The sequence below is a fragment of the Lithobates pipiens genome, unplaced genomic scaffold, assembly GCF_037356315.1.
Source record: "Lithobates pipiens isolate NorthernLeopardFrog02 unplaced genomic scaffold, aLitPip1_a1.2 Scaffold_13, whole genome shotgun sequence".
NCBI lineage: Eukaryota > Metazoa > Chordata > Amphibia > Anura > Ranidae > Lithobates > Lithobates pipiens.
The window spans coordinates 99,321,575-99,338,283 of NW_027507718.1; the positions used below are offsets into that span (position 1 = coordinate 99,321,575).

Below are 16,709 nucleotides of genomic sequence, written 5' to 3' on the forward strand. Positions count from 1 at the left end.
CGATAGTAGAGAACTGGAGAGGACTAGAAGACATCAGCGGGGAAGAAGTTGGAAGAGATGCCAGAGCTGCCTTAATTACTTTAACACACTCTGTGCTGTCTTTTTATTTTAGAGACTTTTTTTCCAGGTGAATGGTTAGGGTACCCCATACTCTCACATAGGGGAGGGGAGAATCTGCAGACACAGACAACCAGCGTCCAGGATTGTCGGGAAGAGGCGCTTGTCCTCATCAGCATGGGCACAGGGTGCTTTGGGGTGGGGTGTCACAGGGCCCCTCTGCCCCAAAGCAACCCCCCATGTTGAGGGCATGTGGCCTGGTAGGGTTCAGGAGGGGGGGGGTGCTTGCTCCTTCCCACCCCCTTTTTCTGACCTACCATGCTGTGTGCTCAGATAAGGGTATGGTGTGGATTTTGGGGGGGGGGGGACGACTCCCACCCTGTCTTTTCAGCGTGAGGGGTTCCCCTTTAAATCCATAAATCTATGCCAGACCGAAGGGCCTGCCATGCTCTTGGAGGGGGAACCCATGCCGTTTTTTTTTTTTATTGTTTTTTTTTTTTTTTTTTTTATTTGGCGTTGAGTTCCCCCTAAAGATTCATACCAGACACAGTGCCTGGTATTGTCAGGGATCAAAGTCTGATCCCTGTTCATTGAAGTTGGACACATGTCAGACTTCAAGTCGCAGAGGAAAGTTGGATCCAAAGTGGTACGACTGTTGTGTCGTACCAGTGTGACCCCGGCCTCAATCTGTTAATCTCTCCAGCAAGGATAAAGCAAAAAATATCCTGACAGTGGGCTAACTATTCTTACATTTGTCCAAAACTAGAATACAAAATATTGCCTATACATGCATGTTTTTTGGCGCTATAACGTGTAAAAGTATAATAGCCTCTATCTAACTTTTCCATGAGTGCCCTTTGCAACCTGCCTTGATTACAAATTTTCTTCCCAGCTTTGCTGCATTGCTTATGTAGGTCAGTAGTGATAATGACTGCAGCATTTGGCATTCTACTGATACACATTTACCAAAGGTATTTAGTTGTTCAGAATAAATGTCATTGCTTTGTCATAGATTTAATTTTTGTATAACTGCAGTCAGGTTTGTCAATCATTTTTATTTCTATAGTCCTCTGCATCTTTAATAAAATAACATTCCCTTCTAAACCCGATAGCTGTAAATGTTAAATTGGTTCTTTATCTTGTCTTCAATACAAATTACGCTGGTTCTTTTTTCATTTAACAAACTAAGATAATTTCTAGGAAGTTTAATTGCCTGCCCATTCCATGAATTTGTGTTTGTTCTTCAGGTTTTCCGAACAAAAACAGAGTTGCTATTTTAGCAGAACTCGACAAAGAGAAGAGGAAATTGCTTCTTCAAAATCAGTCTGGAACCAACAGCCCAGGTGCAAGGTAATGCACATCTGCTGCTTTTGTAGTTAAATGGCAACATAACATTATGTTATAAAACATGGGGTGGGCAACCTTTTGAGCATAGTGTGCCGAAAAATATTTTTCAAAGAAATTGAGAGTGCCAGCTACAGAAAAAAGAATGTCAACTTCACACTCAATCACACAAACACATTTTTATAATGTAAATGATATAGATAATGAAAAATGATCTTTGAGTTTTCAGAGCTCAATGGTAAGTGGTAAAGTAAATAGTAACTGGTACCCTTACCCGGCTGACATGTTCAGTTATACAGTTGGAAATAAATTGTGAGTTGATAAGGGTCAACCTAATAGGGTTCTTTCAGATCCACCCCAATTTCTGCACCTTTATACCTTAAACATACCCCAGTTCCTGCACCTTCACACCTCAGATCAGTCCCTATTTCTGCAGACCATTTCCTGCAATTTTCAATTAGTAGTTCTCAAAAGTTTGGTTAATTACCAGTCCAAAATGAGAGCAGGCAGCTTGGGGCATACGACAACACCAGGGCCAGATCAAGCCTGTCTGATGTGAAGGTGCAGTAAAAATGTCAGGGGGGAAGAGGATCTGAGGTCAGCAGGGAAGGGGATGGTGTAAGCAGTTTTCAGGGCAAAGTACAGGGCAGTGAATAGGGGCAAGCAAGGAGGAGGACAAGGGCCAACAGGGCAGTGTAGAGGGACCTGCAGGGAATAGGACAGGTGCCAGCAGGGTGTATGATCGGGTCAACAGGGCAGTGTACAGGGGTCAGTAGGGCATGGGGCAGGGGTCAGCAAGATGGAGAAGAGGGTCAGCAGGGCAGTGTGCAGGCTTTGGTAAAGCAGATAATGGGGTTAACAGGGTGGAGGATAGAAGTCAGCAGGGCAGAGACCAAAGGTCATTGCTAGCAGGTCACTCGGCAAAGTTCCTTGTCCCCACACAGCACATAGCTTAGATCAGATTCTCTTACGGACACAGCCTCCACTTGCCATTGTTTATCTGGCTACTGCAGCTGTTCTGCTGTTCCAGTCTGGGGCTTTCACGGGTCAGAACAGCAACATAGCAAGCAGCTAAATAATGTGCGGTTGGAGCCTGTCTGCAAGACAAAGATCTCTCCTGCATGCCCTCTGCCCAGCCTGTGTGCTCTGTGGGATGGGAGAAGGAACTTACCGGGCTGGAACAGCATCCATGGAGGCAGACAGGCGCATCACTCCCTAAATCCAGCCACACTGAACAGTGCGCAATGCAGGCAAGCACCATGAGTTGAGTGGGTCAGATTCGAGGCAGGCAGAAACTAAGGTGTGAGCTAAAAGCACCAAAGCTGCATTATGAGAAGAGCTTATGAGCAAAATTGACACACATACACGTGTCAATGTATTCCAGTGGCCAAAATAAATGTATTATTCTGTCTACTAGAATGCATTTAGTCAAAACCATACACTCATAAATGCATGTACTTGGGGGCATTCTTTTCTGCCTGACAGTTTCAGCAGAATTTTGTGCATAAATTGAACTTGTGCACATACAGTAAATTAACCTGTGTAAATGAGGCTTTAGATTCCTTTGGTAATTTCAGAAATACAACATCCTTTGCATACCTTTTTTAGATGTGTAGTGAGCAACAAAAGCTGTAAGTCTGTCAAGAGAACTACCTCTTGAAATTTTCTTATTGAAGGTACTGCACACATTTCTTAAGGATGTTGTCTCAATAGCATCATGTAACTCTTGTAGATATGTTTGCCATGTGTTCTTACGGCAAATCTTATTCTGCCTTATAGCAGATTCAAAGTGTTAGTGTATGTTAATGCATATGCAGTAAAAAAACATATTTCTCACATTAGGCAACCCATTCATTTAATAGACGTTAAATCTGGAACTCTGCCCATTCTGACCTTTTTGTGTATTAATGCGTTAATAATACTGAAAGACTTTCTTTCAATCAGCAGCTGCAGCACTGATCAATGTATTCTGACAGAGGAGGAGTAATGCTGTCAGAATAAAGTTGGGAGGATTCCTTCATGCACCTCACTTGTGTGGATGGGGAAGTATGTTTTTGTTTTGTTTTTTGTTTGTTTTTTTGTTTAGCTTCCTGGCCAAACGAAAAAACAAAAACAAAAACTATCCATGTATACCCAGCTTTAGTTTTTCTTTGGTGATCTCGCTAGTAGCAAACTTCGTGTCTTAGAGTGTCTCCACATTGGATGGAGGAGCAAAGGAGACACCTTTGGACAGCAGCATTCTAATTCTGAGGTAGGGTAGTCTTAGGCTGGCCATACACGGAATGAATTTCTTTCCTGCAACCATGAGTTGCAAAAAAGGAAATTTGTTAGTTTCTCCCATCAACACAGTCCTGAGGTGGGTATCCTTCCTGTTGGGCCATTGTCTTTGGGGGGGTCAGGGGCAGGTGGGAGAAGGCAGTGATTATCGCTAGCGGCTATAGCAGCCGTTGGCGATACTTGCAAGAGAATCCAGCAGGCTGGTTGTACCCAAGTTTATCAATTTGGTACATTCAGCCTGCTCATTAAGGGTTCGAACCTTGTATGACTGGCCTTAGACTAGCAGATTTAGATCGACGACTAACAAATAAAGCTTATCTCCATCTAACATGTTACAAGCAGTTAGACCCCTTTCACACAGAGGGCGTTTTGCAGGAGCTATAGCGTTCGAAATAACGCGTGCAATCAGCCCTCAAACTGCTGCACCATTGTCTCCATTGTGAAAGCCCGAGGGCTTTCACACCGGAGCGGTGCGTTGGCAGGACGTCGGGAAAAGTCCTGCCAGCAGCTTCTTTGGAGCGATGAAGGAGCGGTGTGTTTACCGCTGCTCCCTATATAAATCAATGGGGAAGTGCTGCAATACCACCGGCAAAATGCCGCTATTGCTGCGTATTGTTGGCGGTTTTAACCCTTTCGGGGCCACTAGCGGGGGTAAAAGCACCGAGATGCGCTGCAAATCCGACGGTAAAACGCCGGCGTTTTACTGCAGACGCTATGGGCGTTGCAGTGTGAAAGGGGTCTTAAGCAAATGTTTTTTTTTTCTTCCTATTGTGATAAAGGTTTTACATAAGTTAATAAATACTGACCCTTGTAAGCATTCTGTCATGGGTTTGTCTCAACATTCTAACTGACACTTTTGCTAGACAATTTGGTCTGTTAAAGGAATCTGAAAAATAACAGACTTGCTAAGACCACTTTGTGAAAATACATAAAGCAAAAAGCCTAAAAAAGAAAACGAATGCAGCCACCACATATACAGATGGGTAAGCTGCAGTATATAAAATTTTGTTTTTGGATTTAATGTTGCTTTCACGACAACATCTGATGAAATCAGACACTGAATATGTATATGCAGAATTTGCTCTAAGTGCTTGGTTTACTAGAAAGAAAGAAAAACGCCCTTCTCCCAAAGTGATGTTGGAATTCACCTCTATTCTATTCTGAGCCAGCATCATGTGAATCTGATTGCAATCCCCCCCCCCCCTCAAAAAACTGAAACTTGTATATAAAAAAAAATGGGAAAAGGAAAAGCAGACAGCAAGATTTAACTAAGGTCAAAAACTCAGGTGAAAGACATCCGTTGTGTTGCAATGCACATACAAGGAACATAGTATGTACATAGTAGGTGGAAAGAGCACAGTGACACTAATGATCTGATCAATGTGCTCTATCTCCATTTCACTATGCAGTTACAGTCTGAAATAGGAAAAAAAAATTCTGTAAGTGTTACTTAACCGCAGCAGTGAAAAGTCAGGTCTCCTGCCCTTCCAGATAAGGCTGTGTTTTGTGCCAGGGCTGTAAAAATCTCAGAACTGGATGGTCAGAAATAAAAAAATCTTTGGCTGAAAAAAGTCTCACTTAAAGCAGAGTCCCCCCCCCCAGCAAAAAATTTAAACTCAGCTGCTACACATACTGTAGCTGCAGAATTTTAATATTAGGACACTTACCTGTACTGGAATCCAGTGATGTTGGCACCCCAGCTGATGTTTCCACCGGTTCTCGAATGCTGCCTGCCAGTTGTGGTAGGGGAAACCGTCAATTAAGCTTCCCCCCCCCCCCCCCCGAAAGGTGCCAAATGTGGGGGCGGGAGGTAGCAGGTAAGTGGTGCCTCAACTTTTGTGTGGAACTTCGCTTTTAAGTTTTCACTTGTATTTAGCTGTTTACCTGATGTTAAGTTTATCATCGCTTGTCTAGATGACAAATATAATAATATGCTTTGACTTTGCCTTCTCAACAGCATAGCCCTCTCAAGACCAAATGTCAACAAGGATTTCCGTGACCATGCAGAGCAACAGCATATAGCTGCCCAGCAAAAGGCAGCACTTCAGGTACATATATTAGCATCTGAAATAATACTGCCTTGGTCAACACTCTCCATTAATCAGTAATTAATGGAGGGAATTTTTCTTCACAAAAACTCTGTGCTACATACTATATCCCCATTTTATGGAACACATTTTTCAATTTAAATATATTGAACACCTGCATGTAAATTCACTTTGTTTAATCAAATGCCTTTGCAATCTCAGAAATTATTTAGTAAAAGTAGCAATGGTTGCTATGCACAGCTGCTGCAGATTCTGTCTGCTCCATTTTTGATAACTTTCCTTTATAGTACGTAACTAACGAGGGATAATCTGCTGAAAGTGGTTCCAAAGCCAAAACTTTTTCTCTCTCGCTACTGTTACCAGTCAAATCCTGTGAGCGTTGGGCCGGGCCTTGCTGTGTTTGTCCATGGATGCACACAGCCTGGTTGGGGAGTGCACCCACAAGTACAGTATGCGACTTGCTATGGGGGCATACAGAGAAGAGGAAGAGCCAAGAGTGCTGATTAGGGACCCCAGAAGAGGAGGTTTGGGGCATTTTTTTGCAATACCATTGCACAAAGCAGGTGAGAGTAACGTGTTGTTTTTTTTCTCTTATATTCACCGACCGACACAGCTCCTCTCTGTAACAAAATGGGTTGTTAGCCCTATCACTGGAGATTACTAGGCAAAGTTGTAATACAACACTTCAGAACTTTTAGTTCCGCCCAGGGGGCGGTCCCGGGGCTATAATCCCCACAGTCTGCCCTAGCAGCCTCAGTTTTATTTTGCCTAGTGTAGGAGATATACCTAGGAACCCTGCAGGCCCATAGGTCCATGTTTTTTGATGCTGAAGCTTGGCCTTTTGAGCAATATGAATGATCCTGTGATCTGTCAACAGCCGGTTGGGTGACAGGCTGGTTCACTTATCCTTGTAGTCTCCCGAGTCCGGCCATCGAGCGTGTGCAGGTCGCAGCTACGGCTCGGCAGGCCACGGCATACCTCGGCTCCAGAGGTGGTCTTGAGCTTTTATGCTCCAGGGCATACATATGACCGGGCTACTGATGTCACAGTATGCCGGGCCAGTAGACTTCCCTGTACTGGTCAGGAGTTGGCAACAATGGAATGTCTCCCAGCTCTTCAGGACTGGTAAGTACAGCTCTCCCTGACTCGGCAGGGTTAAGCAGCTGAGCATTACCTGGGAGGTTGATTCGGGGGCCCCCTCACCCCCCTCTCTTCTCTCCCCCGGTGGCTCGTTCCTTGTTTAGGGTTGTGGGGTCAACCGTGTGACCTGTACTGGCATCCCACTGGTGTCGCAGACACTGACTGAGTGGGCAAAACTTTTTCACTGTGAATTGGGAGAGCAACAGGCCTCCCCTGTCTGCGTGGAACTAGCAGACCAACTAGTGCAAGGCCTTAAGTACATCTGTGACGTGGCCCTGGATACTTTCCCTCTGTAATCCAGGGCTACTGTGTCAGCTGTGGTGCTGAGGCGCCTGATTTGGCTAAAATGCTGGTCTACTGACCAGGCATCCAAAAAAGCCCTGACGGACCTTCCTTTCCTTGGCGACCGGCTCTTTGGAGCCTCGTTGGATGACATTATTAAAAATGCCACTGGTGGTAAGCGTGCACTACTCCCACAGGCCAGGAAAGCTAAGGAGCCACACCATAGGCAAGGGCCCTCTTTTCCCGCTCACAAGCGGCTTTTTCGTCCGCCAGGAGCTTAGACGAAACGTCCCCAGCCCGACAGGATGCCCACGGACGGTCAAAAACATCCCTGGAACCGCAAGCCTAACAAGCCTGCGAATAAAACTGCTACCACGTGAAGGTTTGCCTCCACCCATGTCTCAGGTGGGGGGTCGCCTTCGGGAGTTTGCAGCCTGGTGGTCCTCCCGGTTATCCGACCAATAGGTCTGCGATGTGGTTTCCACAGGCTATAAGATAGAGTTTCTCTCTTGGCCAAACAGATTCTTCCCCTCCAGCATACCCGTATCCCCGATTCGCCGAGAGGCCCTGTTGGGGGCGGTAAGAGATTTGCTGAATCGCAGGGTGACTGTACCAGTTCCGGAATGGGAACGCTTCCAGGGATTCTTCTCAAATCTGTTTGTGGTTCCCAAGAAGGAAGGGGAACGTCCGATCTTGGACTTGAAAGCCCTCAATCACTTTGTAAAAGTGCAGAGGTTCAGAATGGAATAGGTTCGCTCAGTAGTCGCTGCGCTCCATCAAGGGGACTCCCTGGTGTCCTTAGACATCCAGGATGCGTACCTGAACATACCCATATGCCTTCGGCATAAAAAAATTCTGCGTTTTGCAGTCAGGGAAGCCCATTACCAGTTTGTGGCTCTTCCCTATGGCCTGGCATCAGCCCCCCGAGTCTTTACCAAAGTTCTGGCTCCAGTATTGGCGTTGCTGATACAACGTGGGATCGCGATCGTGAGCTACCTAGACAATCTCCTTCTGAGAGCATCTTCCGCCTCAGAAATAGAGGAGGATATGGCGATCACCATGCAGACCCTGCAAGAATTTGGGTGGCTGTTGAACCTAAAGAAGTCGGTGATTGTACAGACCCAGTGTCTGGAGTACCTAGGTTTGCTGTTGGACTCCAGGGAAGCAAGAGTTTTTCTCCCTTCAGACAAATTGCAGACTCTGAGATCCACGGTCAAACTACTGATGAACCGCAAGTGGTCGTCGCTCCGGTTTTGCATGCGAGTACTGGGACTCATGGTAGCCTAGGCAGTACCCTACGCCCAGTTCCACACCAGAGTGCTACAGAAGGAGATCTTGTTAAAATGGGACAAATCTCAGTTGTCCCTAGATTGACAGATCCAGGTGAGCCAGCCAGTCAGGGACCCTCTGATCTGGTCGCTGAGGTCCCCGGTGATTCTGTCGGGAAAATCGTTCCTTCCTTTGAAATGGACGGTGATCACTACGGACACCAGTCTATCTGGCTGGGGTGGAGTGATGGGGGTTCAGTCGGCTCAGGGCCTCTGGTCGACGAAAGAATCTGAGTTGCCGATCAATCTGCTCGAATTGAGAGCGATCAGGCTGTGTCTCCACACATGGGCGGTGAGTCTTCAAGGGCTTCCGATCAGGATACAGTCGGACAACGCCACGGCTGTGGCATACGTAAATCGCCAAGGGGGAACAAGAAGCTCAGCCGCTGCTCGGGAGGTCGCTCACATACTTCGGTGGGCAGAGCGCCACGTACCGGCCCTGTTGGCCATTTGCATCCCGAGGGTGGAGAACTGGCAGGCGGACTATCTGAGTTGACAGATGCTGGACCCAGGAGAATGGGCATTGCATCCGGAGACTTTCAGGCTGCTGTGCCTGAAGTGGGAAACACCAGATGTGGATCTACTGGCATCCCGTTTCAATCGGAAGGTGCCAAGATTCGTGTCCAGGACAAGAGATCCGTAGGCAGACGCGTCAGACGCGCTGGTGGCTCCGTGGGATCAGTACCAGCTGATCTACGCCTTTCCTCCACTGAAACTGTTGCCACGTCTGCTTCGCAGAGTGGAAGCCAAGGGGATCCCAGTAATACTGGTTGCCCCAGATTGGCCTCAGCGTCCTTGGTACGCAGACCTGGTGCGTCTGGTGGCAGACGCTCCCTGGCGACTGCCGTTGCGAAAGGACCTCCTATCTCACGGTCCAATTTTCCATTCTGCTTTACCATCGCTGGCTTTAACGGCATGGCTATTGAGAGCTAGGTGTTGAGGAACTGGGGTCTGTCGGACTCGGTGATTCCAACTATCTTGAGGGCACGGAAATCTTCTTCTCGGAAGATATACCATCGTACCTGGAAGGCCTACATCTCCCTGTGTGAGGAGAAAGGATGGCATCCACAATCCTTTTCCATATCCAGGATCCTGCTGTTTCTCCAGCAGGGTGTGGACCAGAGATTGGCATTAAGCACCATCAAAGGGCAAATCTTAGCCTTAGCTGTCTTTTTCCAACGACCCCTGGCATCGCACTCCTTAGTGAGTATCTTCGTTCAGGGGGTACGACGCGTAGTCCCTCTGGTGCGTCCACCGTTACCCCCATGGGATTTGAACCTGGTGTTGTCGGCGCTTCAGAAACCGCCGTTTGAGAATATCAGGGAGATTCCCCTTTTGACTCTTTCCCAGAAAGTGGTCTTTCTAGTGACCATCACATCGGCCAGGAGGGTTTCATAAATGGAGGTCTTGTCTTGCAAGTCGCCCTATCTGGTTATCCACAGGGATAAGGTGGTGTTGCGTCCGCAACCATCCTTTCTACCGAAGTTGGTCTCGGCTTTTCATATCAATGAGGACATTGTATTACCATCGCTGTGTCCTAAGCTGAAGCACCCCAAGGAGGTGGCCCTTCACGCTCTGGATGTGGTTAGGGCCCTGAAGGTGTATTTGTCTGCCACAGCTCCCTTTAGGAAGTCAGACTCACTGTTTGTTTCGGGTACTGGTCCAAAGAAGGGCATGGCGTTCTCGTCGGCCACCATTTCCAGGTGGATCAGACAGATTGTAGTACAAGCCTATGCCTTGAAGGGGCAGGTGCCCCCCTTTCCGGTCACGGCCCACTCCACAAGGGCAATCGTAACGTCATGGGCCTCTCGTCACAGAGCGTCGGTCGCTCAGGTGTGTAAGGCGGCGACCTGGTCGTCTGTCCATACGTTTACCAAGTTCTACAAAGTAGACGTCTGTGCATCGGCGGATGCCTGTTTTGGCCGCAAAGTTTTGCAGATGGCCGTGTAGTTGCAATAGAATATGCAATCCAATATTTTTTCTTGTTTTTTTCGAAAAAAAAATAAAGTATTGTTTTGTTAATGCACTGTTGCATTACTTCCGCAGTTGGTTGCGGTCTTGGGGATCACTCCTGTTGAGGATACCCGGTTATTTGGTGGTGGTTTTTCCACACACTGCTGTTTTTTTGTGGTTTTAGTTTCACTAGTTCCCACTTGCCATGGTGGATGACGTTTTTATGCCGTTTTTCCCACCCCTCGTTTGGCACTGCTTGGGGACATCCCATTTTGTCACAGAGAGGAGCTTTGTCAGTTGGTGAATATAAGAGAAAATAGGATTTTTGTACTTGCCGTAAAATCCTTTTCTCTGTAATTCACTGACCGACACAGCACCCGTCCCTCCTTTTTTTTTTCTCTTGCGTTATACTGCTTGTTGACATACTGAGGCTGCTAGGGCAGACTGTGGGGATTGTAGCCTAGGGACCGCCCCCTGGGCGGAACTAAAAGTTCTGAAGTATTGTATTACAACTTTGTCTAGTAATCTCCAGTGATAGGGCTAACAACCCATTTTGTTAGAGGATTTGTCAGTCGGTGAATTACAGAGAAAGGGATTCTACGGTGAGTACAAAAATCCTATTATTATTATTATTTTTTTATTTTTTATTAAGTATTGCTTGTTTTTGCTATGCATATATTAAGATCAATACAATGGGACTAGAAGTTTTGTAAGCGGCACATTTTATTCTAAAAATTGATTTTCTACCCTGTGCAGAAAAAAAGGTCAACTGGAATGTGATTAGTTACAGGAACTCCTTCCATTTTGCCTATTCTAAGTTAATGAATTTACAATTGCTAGCATGGACAGGTGCCACTCTATGAATTGGCCAATCATGGTGATCACATTGTAAAGGAGGAAGTTAGTTAAAGTGTATCTGTGTTCAAAATATAAATTTATGTTCCCTTCCAAATTCAATTTCAACTATTCCTAACCTACTCCTATTAATCTGAACAATTTTTGAAATTGTAAACTTACTTTGTGAATTATTCAACACATTTACTTACTTTGTGAATTATTCAACACATTTACTTTCTTGAATTCTGTGACACGTATTCACTATGCCATGTAAGCAGGCACTGCTGACCAAAGAATTCAGAGAATCTGCCTTCTGAACTTCAGAAGTACTGAGAGGAGTTTTTAGAAGACAGGGTCAGTATGGGAATCACAGCTTGCAGGCAGCAAGGTACCATGGGCTATGCAGTCCCTGGAAATTGAAAGTAAGCAGCAGAGGAAAAGCTGCAAAGCATGCAGGGAATCCAGGAAGTTGTGGAAAGGCAGGCAACACTCACAACATGAAAGGAGATTTTTCAAGTCAGCTTGTATTTAGAAAGTATTGTTTCTGTTGTTATTACAATGTTGATGCTGTAAAATCAAATTGTATACTGTGACCATAGAACTTTTTTAGGCAACATCCCTGTTTGCAGTCATGTGGCATGCCAGTTCCAAGGCCAGATTGCAGTTTACTGCCTCAAGTCCTGTGGAGATGATTGTGACTTTCCTAAATTTCTGTTTTCTAAAGATATTACAAAGGCAAACTTTTTTTATTTAAAAAAAAAAAGTAATAAACATGTCATACGTGTCTGCTTTGTGCAAATATTTTGGTCAGCGCAGCCCCAATCCTGCTTTTTGGTCCATTGCTGGCACTCCTGGCTCCCCCTCTCCCCACTGTTTGCAAGCGGGTTGCTCCCAAGCCAGCTCTGTGTGTATAAGATACTTTGCCCTCCTTACTGGCTGTTGACAGCAGTGGGAGTCAATGGCTCTCACTGCTGTGTTTAATTCAATGAGAAGAGAGAGAGAGTAGAGCACTTCTGCTCTCGTGCACATCTGTGGATCTAAATTTTAAGTGAAACCTTCCTGCCTTGTCAAAATAACCTTTTCTTTTGAACTCGGACATAAAGAAACAACAGTTTCTAACCCTTCCTTACCCTCTTAAAAAGGAGGTTTGGGTTAAATTTGGGCTTGAGTTTCAGGGGTACATTTTGCATACTGTCACTTGAAGTTAATGTCTGTTAATTTATTACTGTTCACTTCATGTCTCTGCTCTATCGTGACCTAATCTAATACCTGTCTTCAGGATAAAAAGGATACTTTCTAACCCTGTGCTCTCTCTCTCTCTACAGCATGCTCATGCACATTCCTCAGGATACTTCATAACTCAAGATTCTGCTTTTGGAAATCTCATTCTCCCAGTTATCCCACGTTTGGAAGCTGAGTGACGGTAGTCGCTGTCATCAAGGTCTTCCAGAGACAGCGTTTGCAGCAAATATTATATGAAATAGCTGAGGACTCTGTTTAACAATTGTACATATTTGTTCATGTTAATCATGTGAGACTGGCACTATGGCAAAATTTGCCTTACAAACCAATAGGTTATGAGAAGCCTGGGGAATGGAATGCAAGGACCCACATTTTTGCTATGTTTTTTTGGAATAAAAATGAACTTGCTTTGTTTTGTAGTATGTATATGCATGTATTCTGTGAGAGCTTGTGTACAATTACATATATATACACTGAGGGGAAAAAAAGTATTTGATCCCCTGCTGATTTTGTACATTTGCCCACTGACAAAAAAATGATCAGTCTATAATTTTAATGGTTGGTTTATTTTAACAGTGCGAGACAGAATAACAACAAAAATATCTAGAAAAAAATTATTCCAAAAAAGTTATACATTAATTTGCACTTTAATGTGTGAAATAAGTATTTGATCCCCTATCAATCGGCAAGATTTCTGGCTCCCAAGTGACCTGAGATTGGGAGCACACTCTTAAAGGGAGTGCTCCTAATTTCAGCTTGTTACCTGTATAAAAGACACCCATCCACAGAAGCAATCAATCCATCGGATTCAAATCTCTCCACCATTACCAAGACCAAAGAGCTGTCCAAGGATGTCGGGGACAAAATTGTAGACCTGCACAAGGCTGAAATGCTCTACAAGACCATTGCCAAGAAATCAGCACAGAACTACACTGGAGAATCTTGTCAAGGCAGCTGGGACCATAGTCGCCAAGAAAATAATTGGTAACACACTACTTCGTGAAGGACAGAAATCCTGCAGCGCCTGCAAGGTCCCCCTGCTCAAGAAAGCACATGTACAGGCCTGTATGAAGTCTTTTAATGAACATCTAAATGATTCATAGGAGAAGGAGGTTAAAGAGTTGTGGTCAGATGAGATCAAAATCAAGCTCTTTGACATCAACTCAACTCGCCACTTTTGTAGGAGGAGGAATGCTGCCTATGACCCCAAGAACACTATCAAACATGGAGGGGGAAACATTATTCTTTGGGGGTCAGGGGACCGGACAACTTCACCACATCCAAGGGATAATGGACAGGGCCATGAACTGTCAAATCTTGGGTGAGCACCTCCTTCCCTCAGCCAGGGCATTGAAAATGTGTCATGGATGGGTATTCCAGCATGACAATGACCCAAAACACACAGCCAAGGCAAACAGAGTGGCCCAAGAAAAAGCACATTAAGATCCTAGAGTGGCCTAGCCAGTCTCCAGACCTTAATCCAATAGAAAATATGTGGAGGAAGCTGAAGGTTCGAGTTACCAAACGTCAGCCTCAAAACCTTAATGACTTTGAGAGGATCTGCAAAGAGGAGTGGGACAAAATCCAAAAACCTGGGGGCCAGCTACAAGAAACTGACCTCTGTGATTGCCAACAAGGGTCTTGCCACCAAGTACTAAGTCATGTTTTGCAAAGGGGTCAAATACTTATTTCACTCATTAAAATGCAAATTAATTTATAACTTTTTTTGAAATGCGTTTTTTTTTTCTAGATATTTCTGTTGTTATTCTGTCTCTCATTGTTAAAATAAACCTACTATTAAAATTGTAGACTGATAACTTCTTTGTCAGTGGGCAAACGTACAAAATCAGCATGGGATCAAATACTTTTTTCCCTCACTAAGCAGTGTTTTGCAGGTATGAATGCAGCCCAGTAACCCCTAGTAGCCAGTTCAGTTTAAGCTTTTACTGACTTGACATATCTGGTTTGAGCTATTCCACTTTGCACATTTCAATTCTCGCATTTATTTGTTTTGTTCCTTATTTTTTCAGTGACACATTCAACAGACACTAAAAGCAAAAAAAAGCTTTTATCAAATTAAAAAAATAGGCTTGCAATGCTTTTTAATAGAATCTTAATTTTTTATTTCATTATAATAGGAACAAATTAGAGAATAGTGTGTACTTTTCATCTGCAGTAACACTAGTATTTGGTCTTAACATTGGCCAAACTAGGAAAACATTTTTATTATTTTTGTCTATAGATTGCATATGAAACAAAATAATTTATCCAAGACAAGTTGCCATGAGAGCCTTGTTTTTAGCGGAAAAAACAATATATGCATTGCTTTGTTTTCTTAAATAACTACAAAGTTAACGCAGCAATGTAAAAATTGCTCTGGTCCATAAAGGGTGTACAGGTGCAAGAAGTTAATGTTGCTCTTTGCAGCCAAAATATCACAGTATTGGTGCACTGTTATATAGTCTGCCTGTTCTGCAAACCCTTTTTGCTTTTAATTGTAGCTCAAGTAGCAGGGGAAACAATATTGGACAGAATGAGAAATTTAGCTCTTAGTGCAGTATATACAAAAAGGTTTGCACAAAGTACTTTTCTAAAGGGAGCATCACAAAATTCCCATGTTGAATCATGTTGCTATATATCCTAGTCATGCAGTATAGGGCACAGGATCTTTGTCTTAAAGCAAAACTTTACCCATTGAAATGAATGGTATCGCTGCCGAAGCGCCAGCAAATCGCTTTGACAGTGGCACTTTCAGGCGCATTTAACCCTTTCTTTGCCCCCCACTAGTGGAGGTTAAATACTCCCCTGCTAGCAGCACTTTACCGCTAACGCAGAGTGGTGCCAGTTTGAAAGGGTCTTAACGTTTTCAAAAAATAGTTACATTCCTGGAATGCCGGGATTGCTAACTATCACATTTGCTTGTGTCCTCAACCAAACTGTCAAACTCTCAAATGGCTGGTGTCCTAACTGATCATATGTGCAGCACCATGGCAGTTGAAGATTAAACAGAAGCAACTTCCTTGGCTGTAAAGGATAAGGAGGGTTTAATTCTGCTTTAGGGCTGTCGGATCAGCCTCTACAAACTCTGCTTAAAAATAGAGAGCAACTGAGCATGTACAGAGCAGGATGAACCTGTGTATTACTGGATTTTTAACAGTATAGACACTTATTTTTCATGTTTTAGCTATAGCTGCAAAAGGAGCCAGCCTGAAGTGATCTACCAGGACTTTAATTTCTGACTAAAGTTCCACTTTAACCACTTCAGACCCGGAGCGTTTGGCTGGCCAAAGACCAGAGCACTTTTTGCGATTCGGCCATGCATCATTTTAACTGACAATTGCGCGGTCGCGCGATATGGCTCCCAAAATTTTTTTACGTCCTTTATTACCCCACACACAGTGCTTTCTTCTGGTGGTATTTGATCACCTCCTGCGGTTTTTATTTTTTGCGCTATAAACAAAAAGTGGCAGTTTTGAAAAAAACACATTATTTTTTACTTTGTGCAATAATAAATATCACCAAAAAAAATTAAAGTTTTTTTTTCTTCAGTTTGGGCCAATACATATTTTTGGTAAAAAAAAACAACGCAATAAGCTTTGGTTTGCCAGTAATGGCAGCGATCAGCGTTTTTATTTTATTTTATCGTGAATGCGACATATGACACTTTTGGTGCTTTTTTGGGACCATTTACATTCATACAGCGATCAGTGCGATTAAAAAAATTAAATGTCACTGGCAGTGAAGGGGTTAACCAGGAGGGGCGCTGCAGGGGTTAAGTGTATCCTAGGGAGGGATTCTAACTGGTGGGGTAGGGGCTATGTGTGACACATCACTGATCACAGCTCCCAATTACAGGGAGCAGTGATCAGTGACAGTGTCACCAGGCAGAACGGGGAAATGCTTGTTCACATTAGCATTTCCTGGTTCTTCCTCTCTGTGAGGCGGTCACGGGTATCCCCCATGGACATAGACTCCGTGGAACCTGTGGTCGGGCTCGTGGAGGCCATATGCGCCCGCTAGCCAAGCCTCGTGAGATCGCGTACAATAACGTGATTTTGCGCAGCGTTGCCAACCTGCCCCAGTAAAACTGCAGCAGGTGGTGCGCAAGCGGTTAAACCATGGGTTATATGCAGCTTCTGCGAGGACACTGGCAAAAGAGAAAGCTGCAGAAACATCCCCCTATATACCCCTCCCACTCTCA

General features: G+C 44.5%; 1 protein-coding gene across 2 annotated transcripts in view; it reads left to right on the forward strand.

The window, feature by feature from the left end:
* The window catches only part of INIP (INTS3 and NABP interacting protein), a 32,420-nt gene extending 19,493 nt beyond the window's left edge, over window positions 1–12,927 (forward strand). For both annotated transcript variants that reach the window (XM_077475329.1, XM_077475330.1), the window contains exons 2-4: window positions 1,305–1,407; window positions 5,636–5,726; window positions 12,592–12,927. In XM_077475329.1, coding sequence (XP_077331455.1) covers window positions 1,305–1,407; window positions 5,636–5,726; window positions 12,592–12,687 — 290 coding nt within the window. In that variant the 3' untranslated portion in view covers window positions 12,688–12,927. The remainder of the gene's footprint in view (window positions 1–1,304; window positions 1,408–5,635; window positions 5,727–12,591) is intronic.
* The last annotated feature ends 3,782 nt before the right edge of the window (window positions 12,928–16,709 follow it).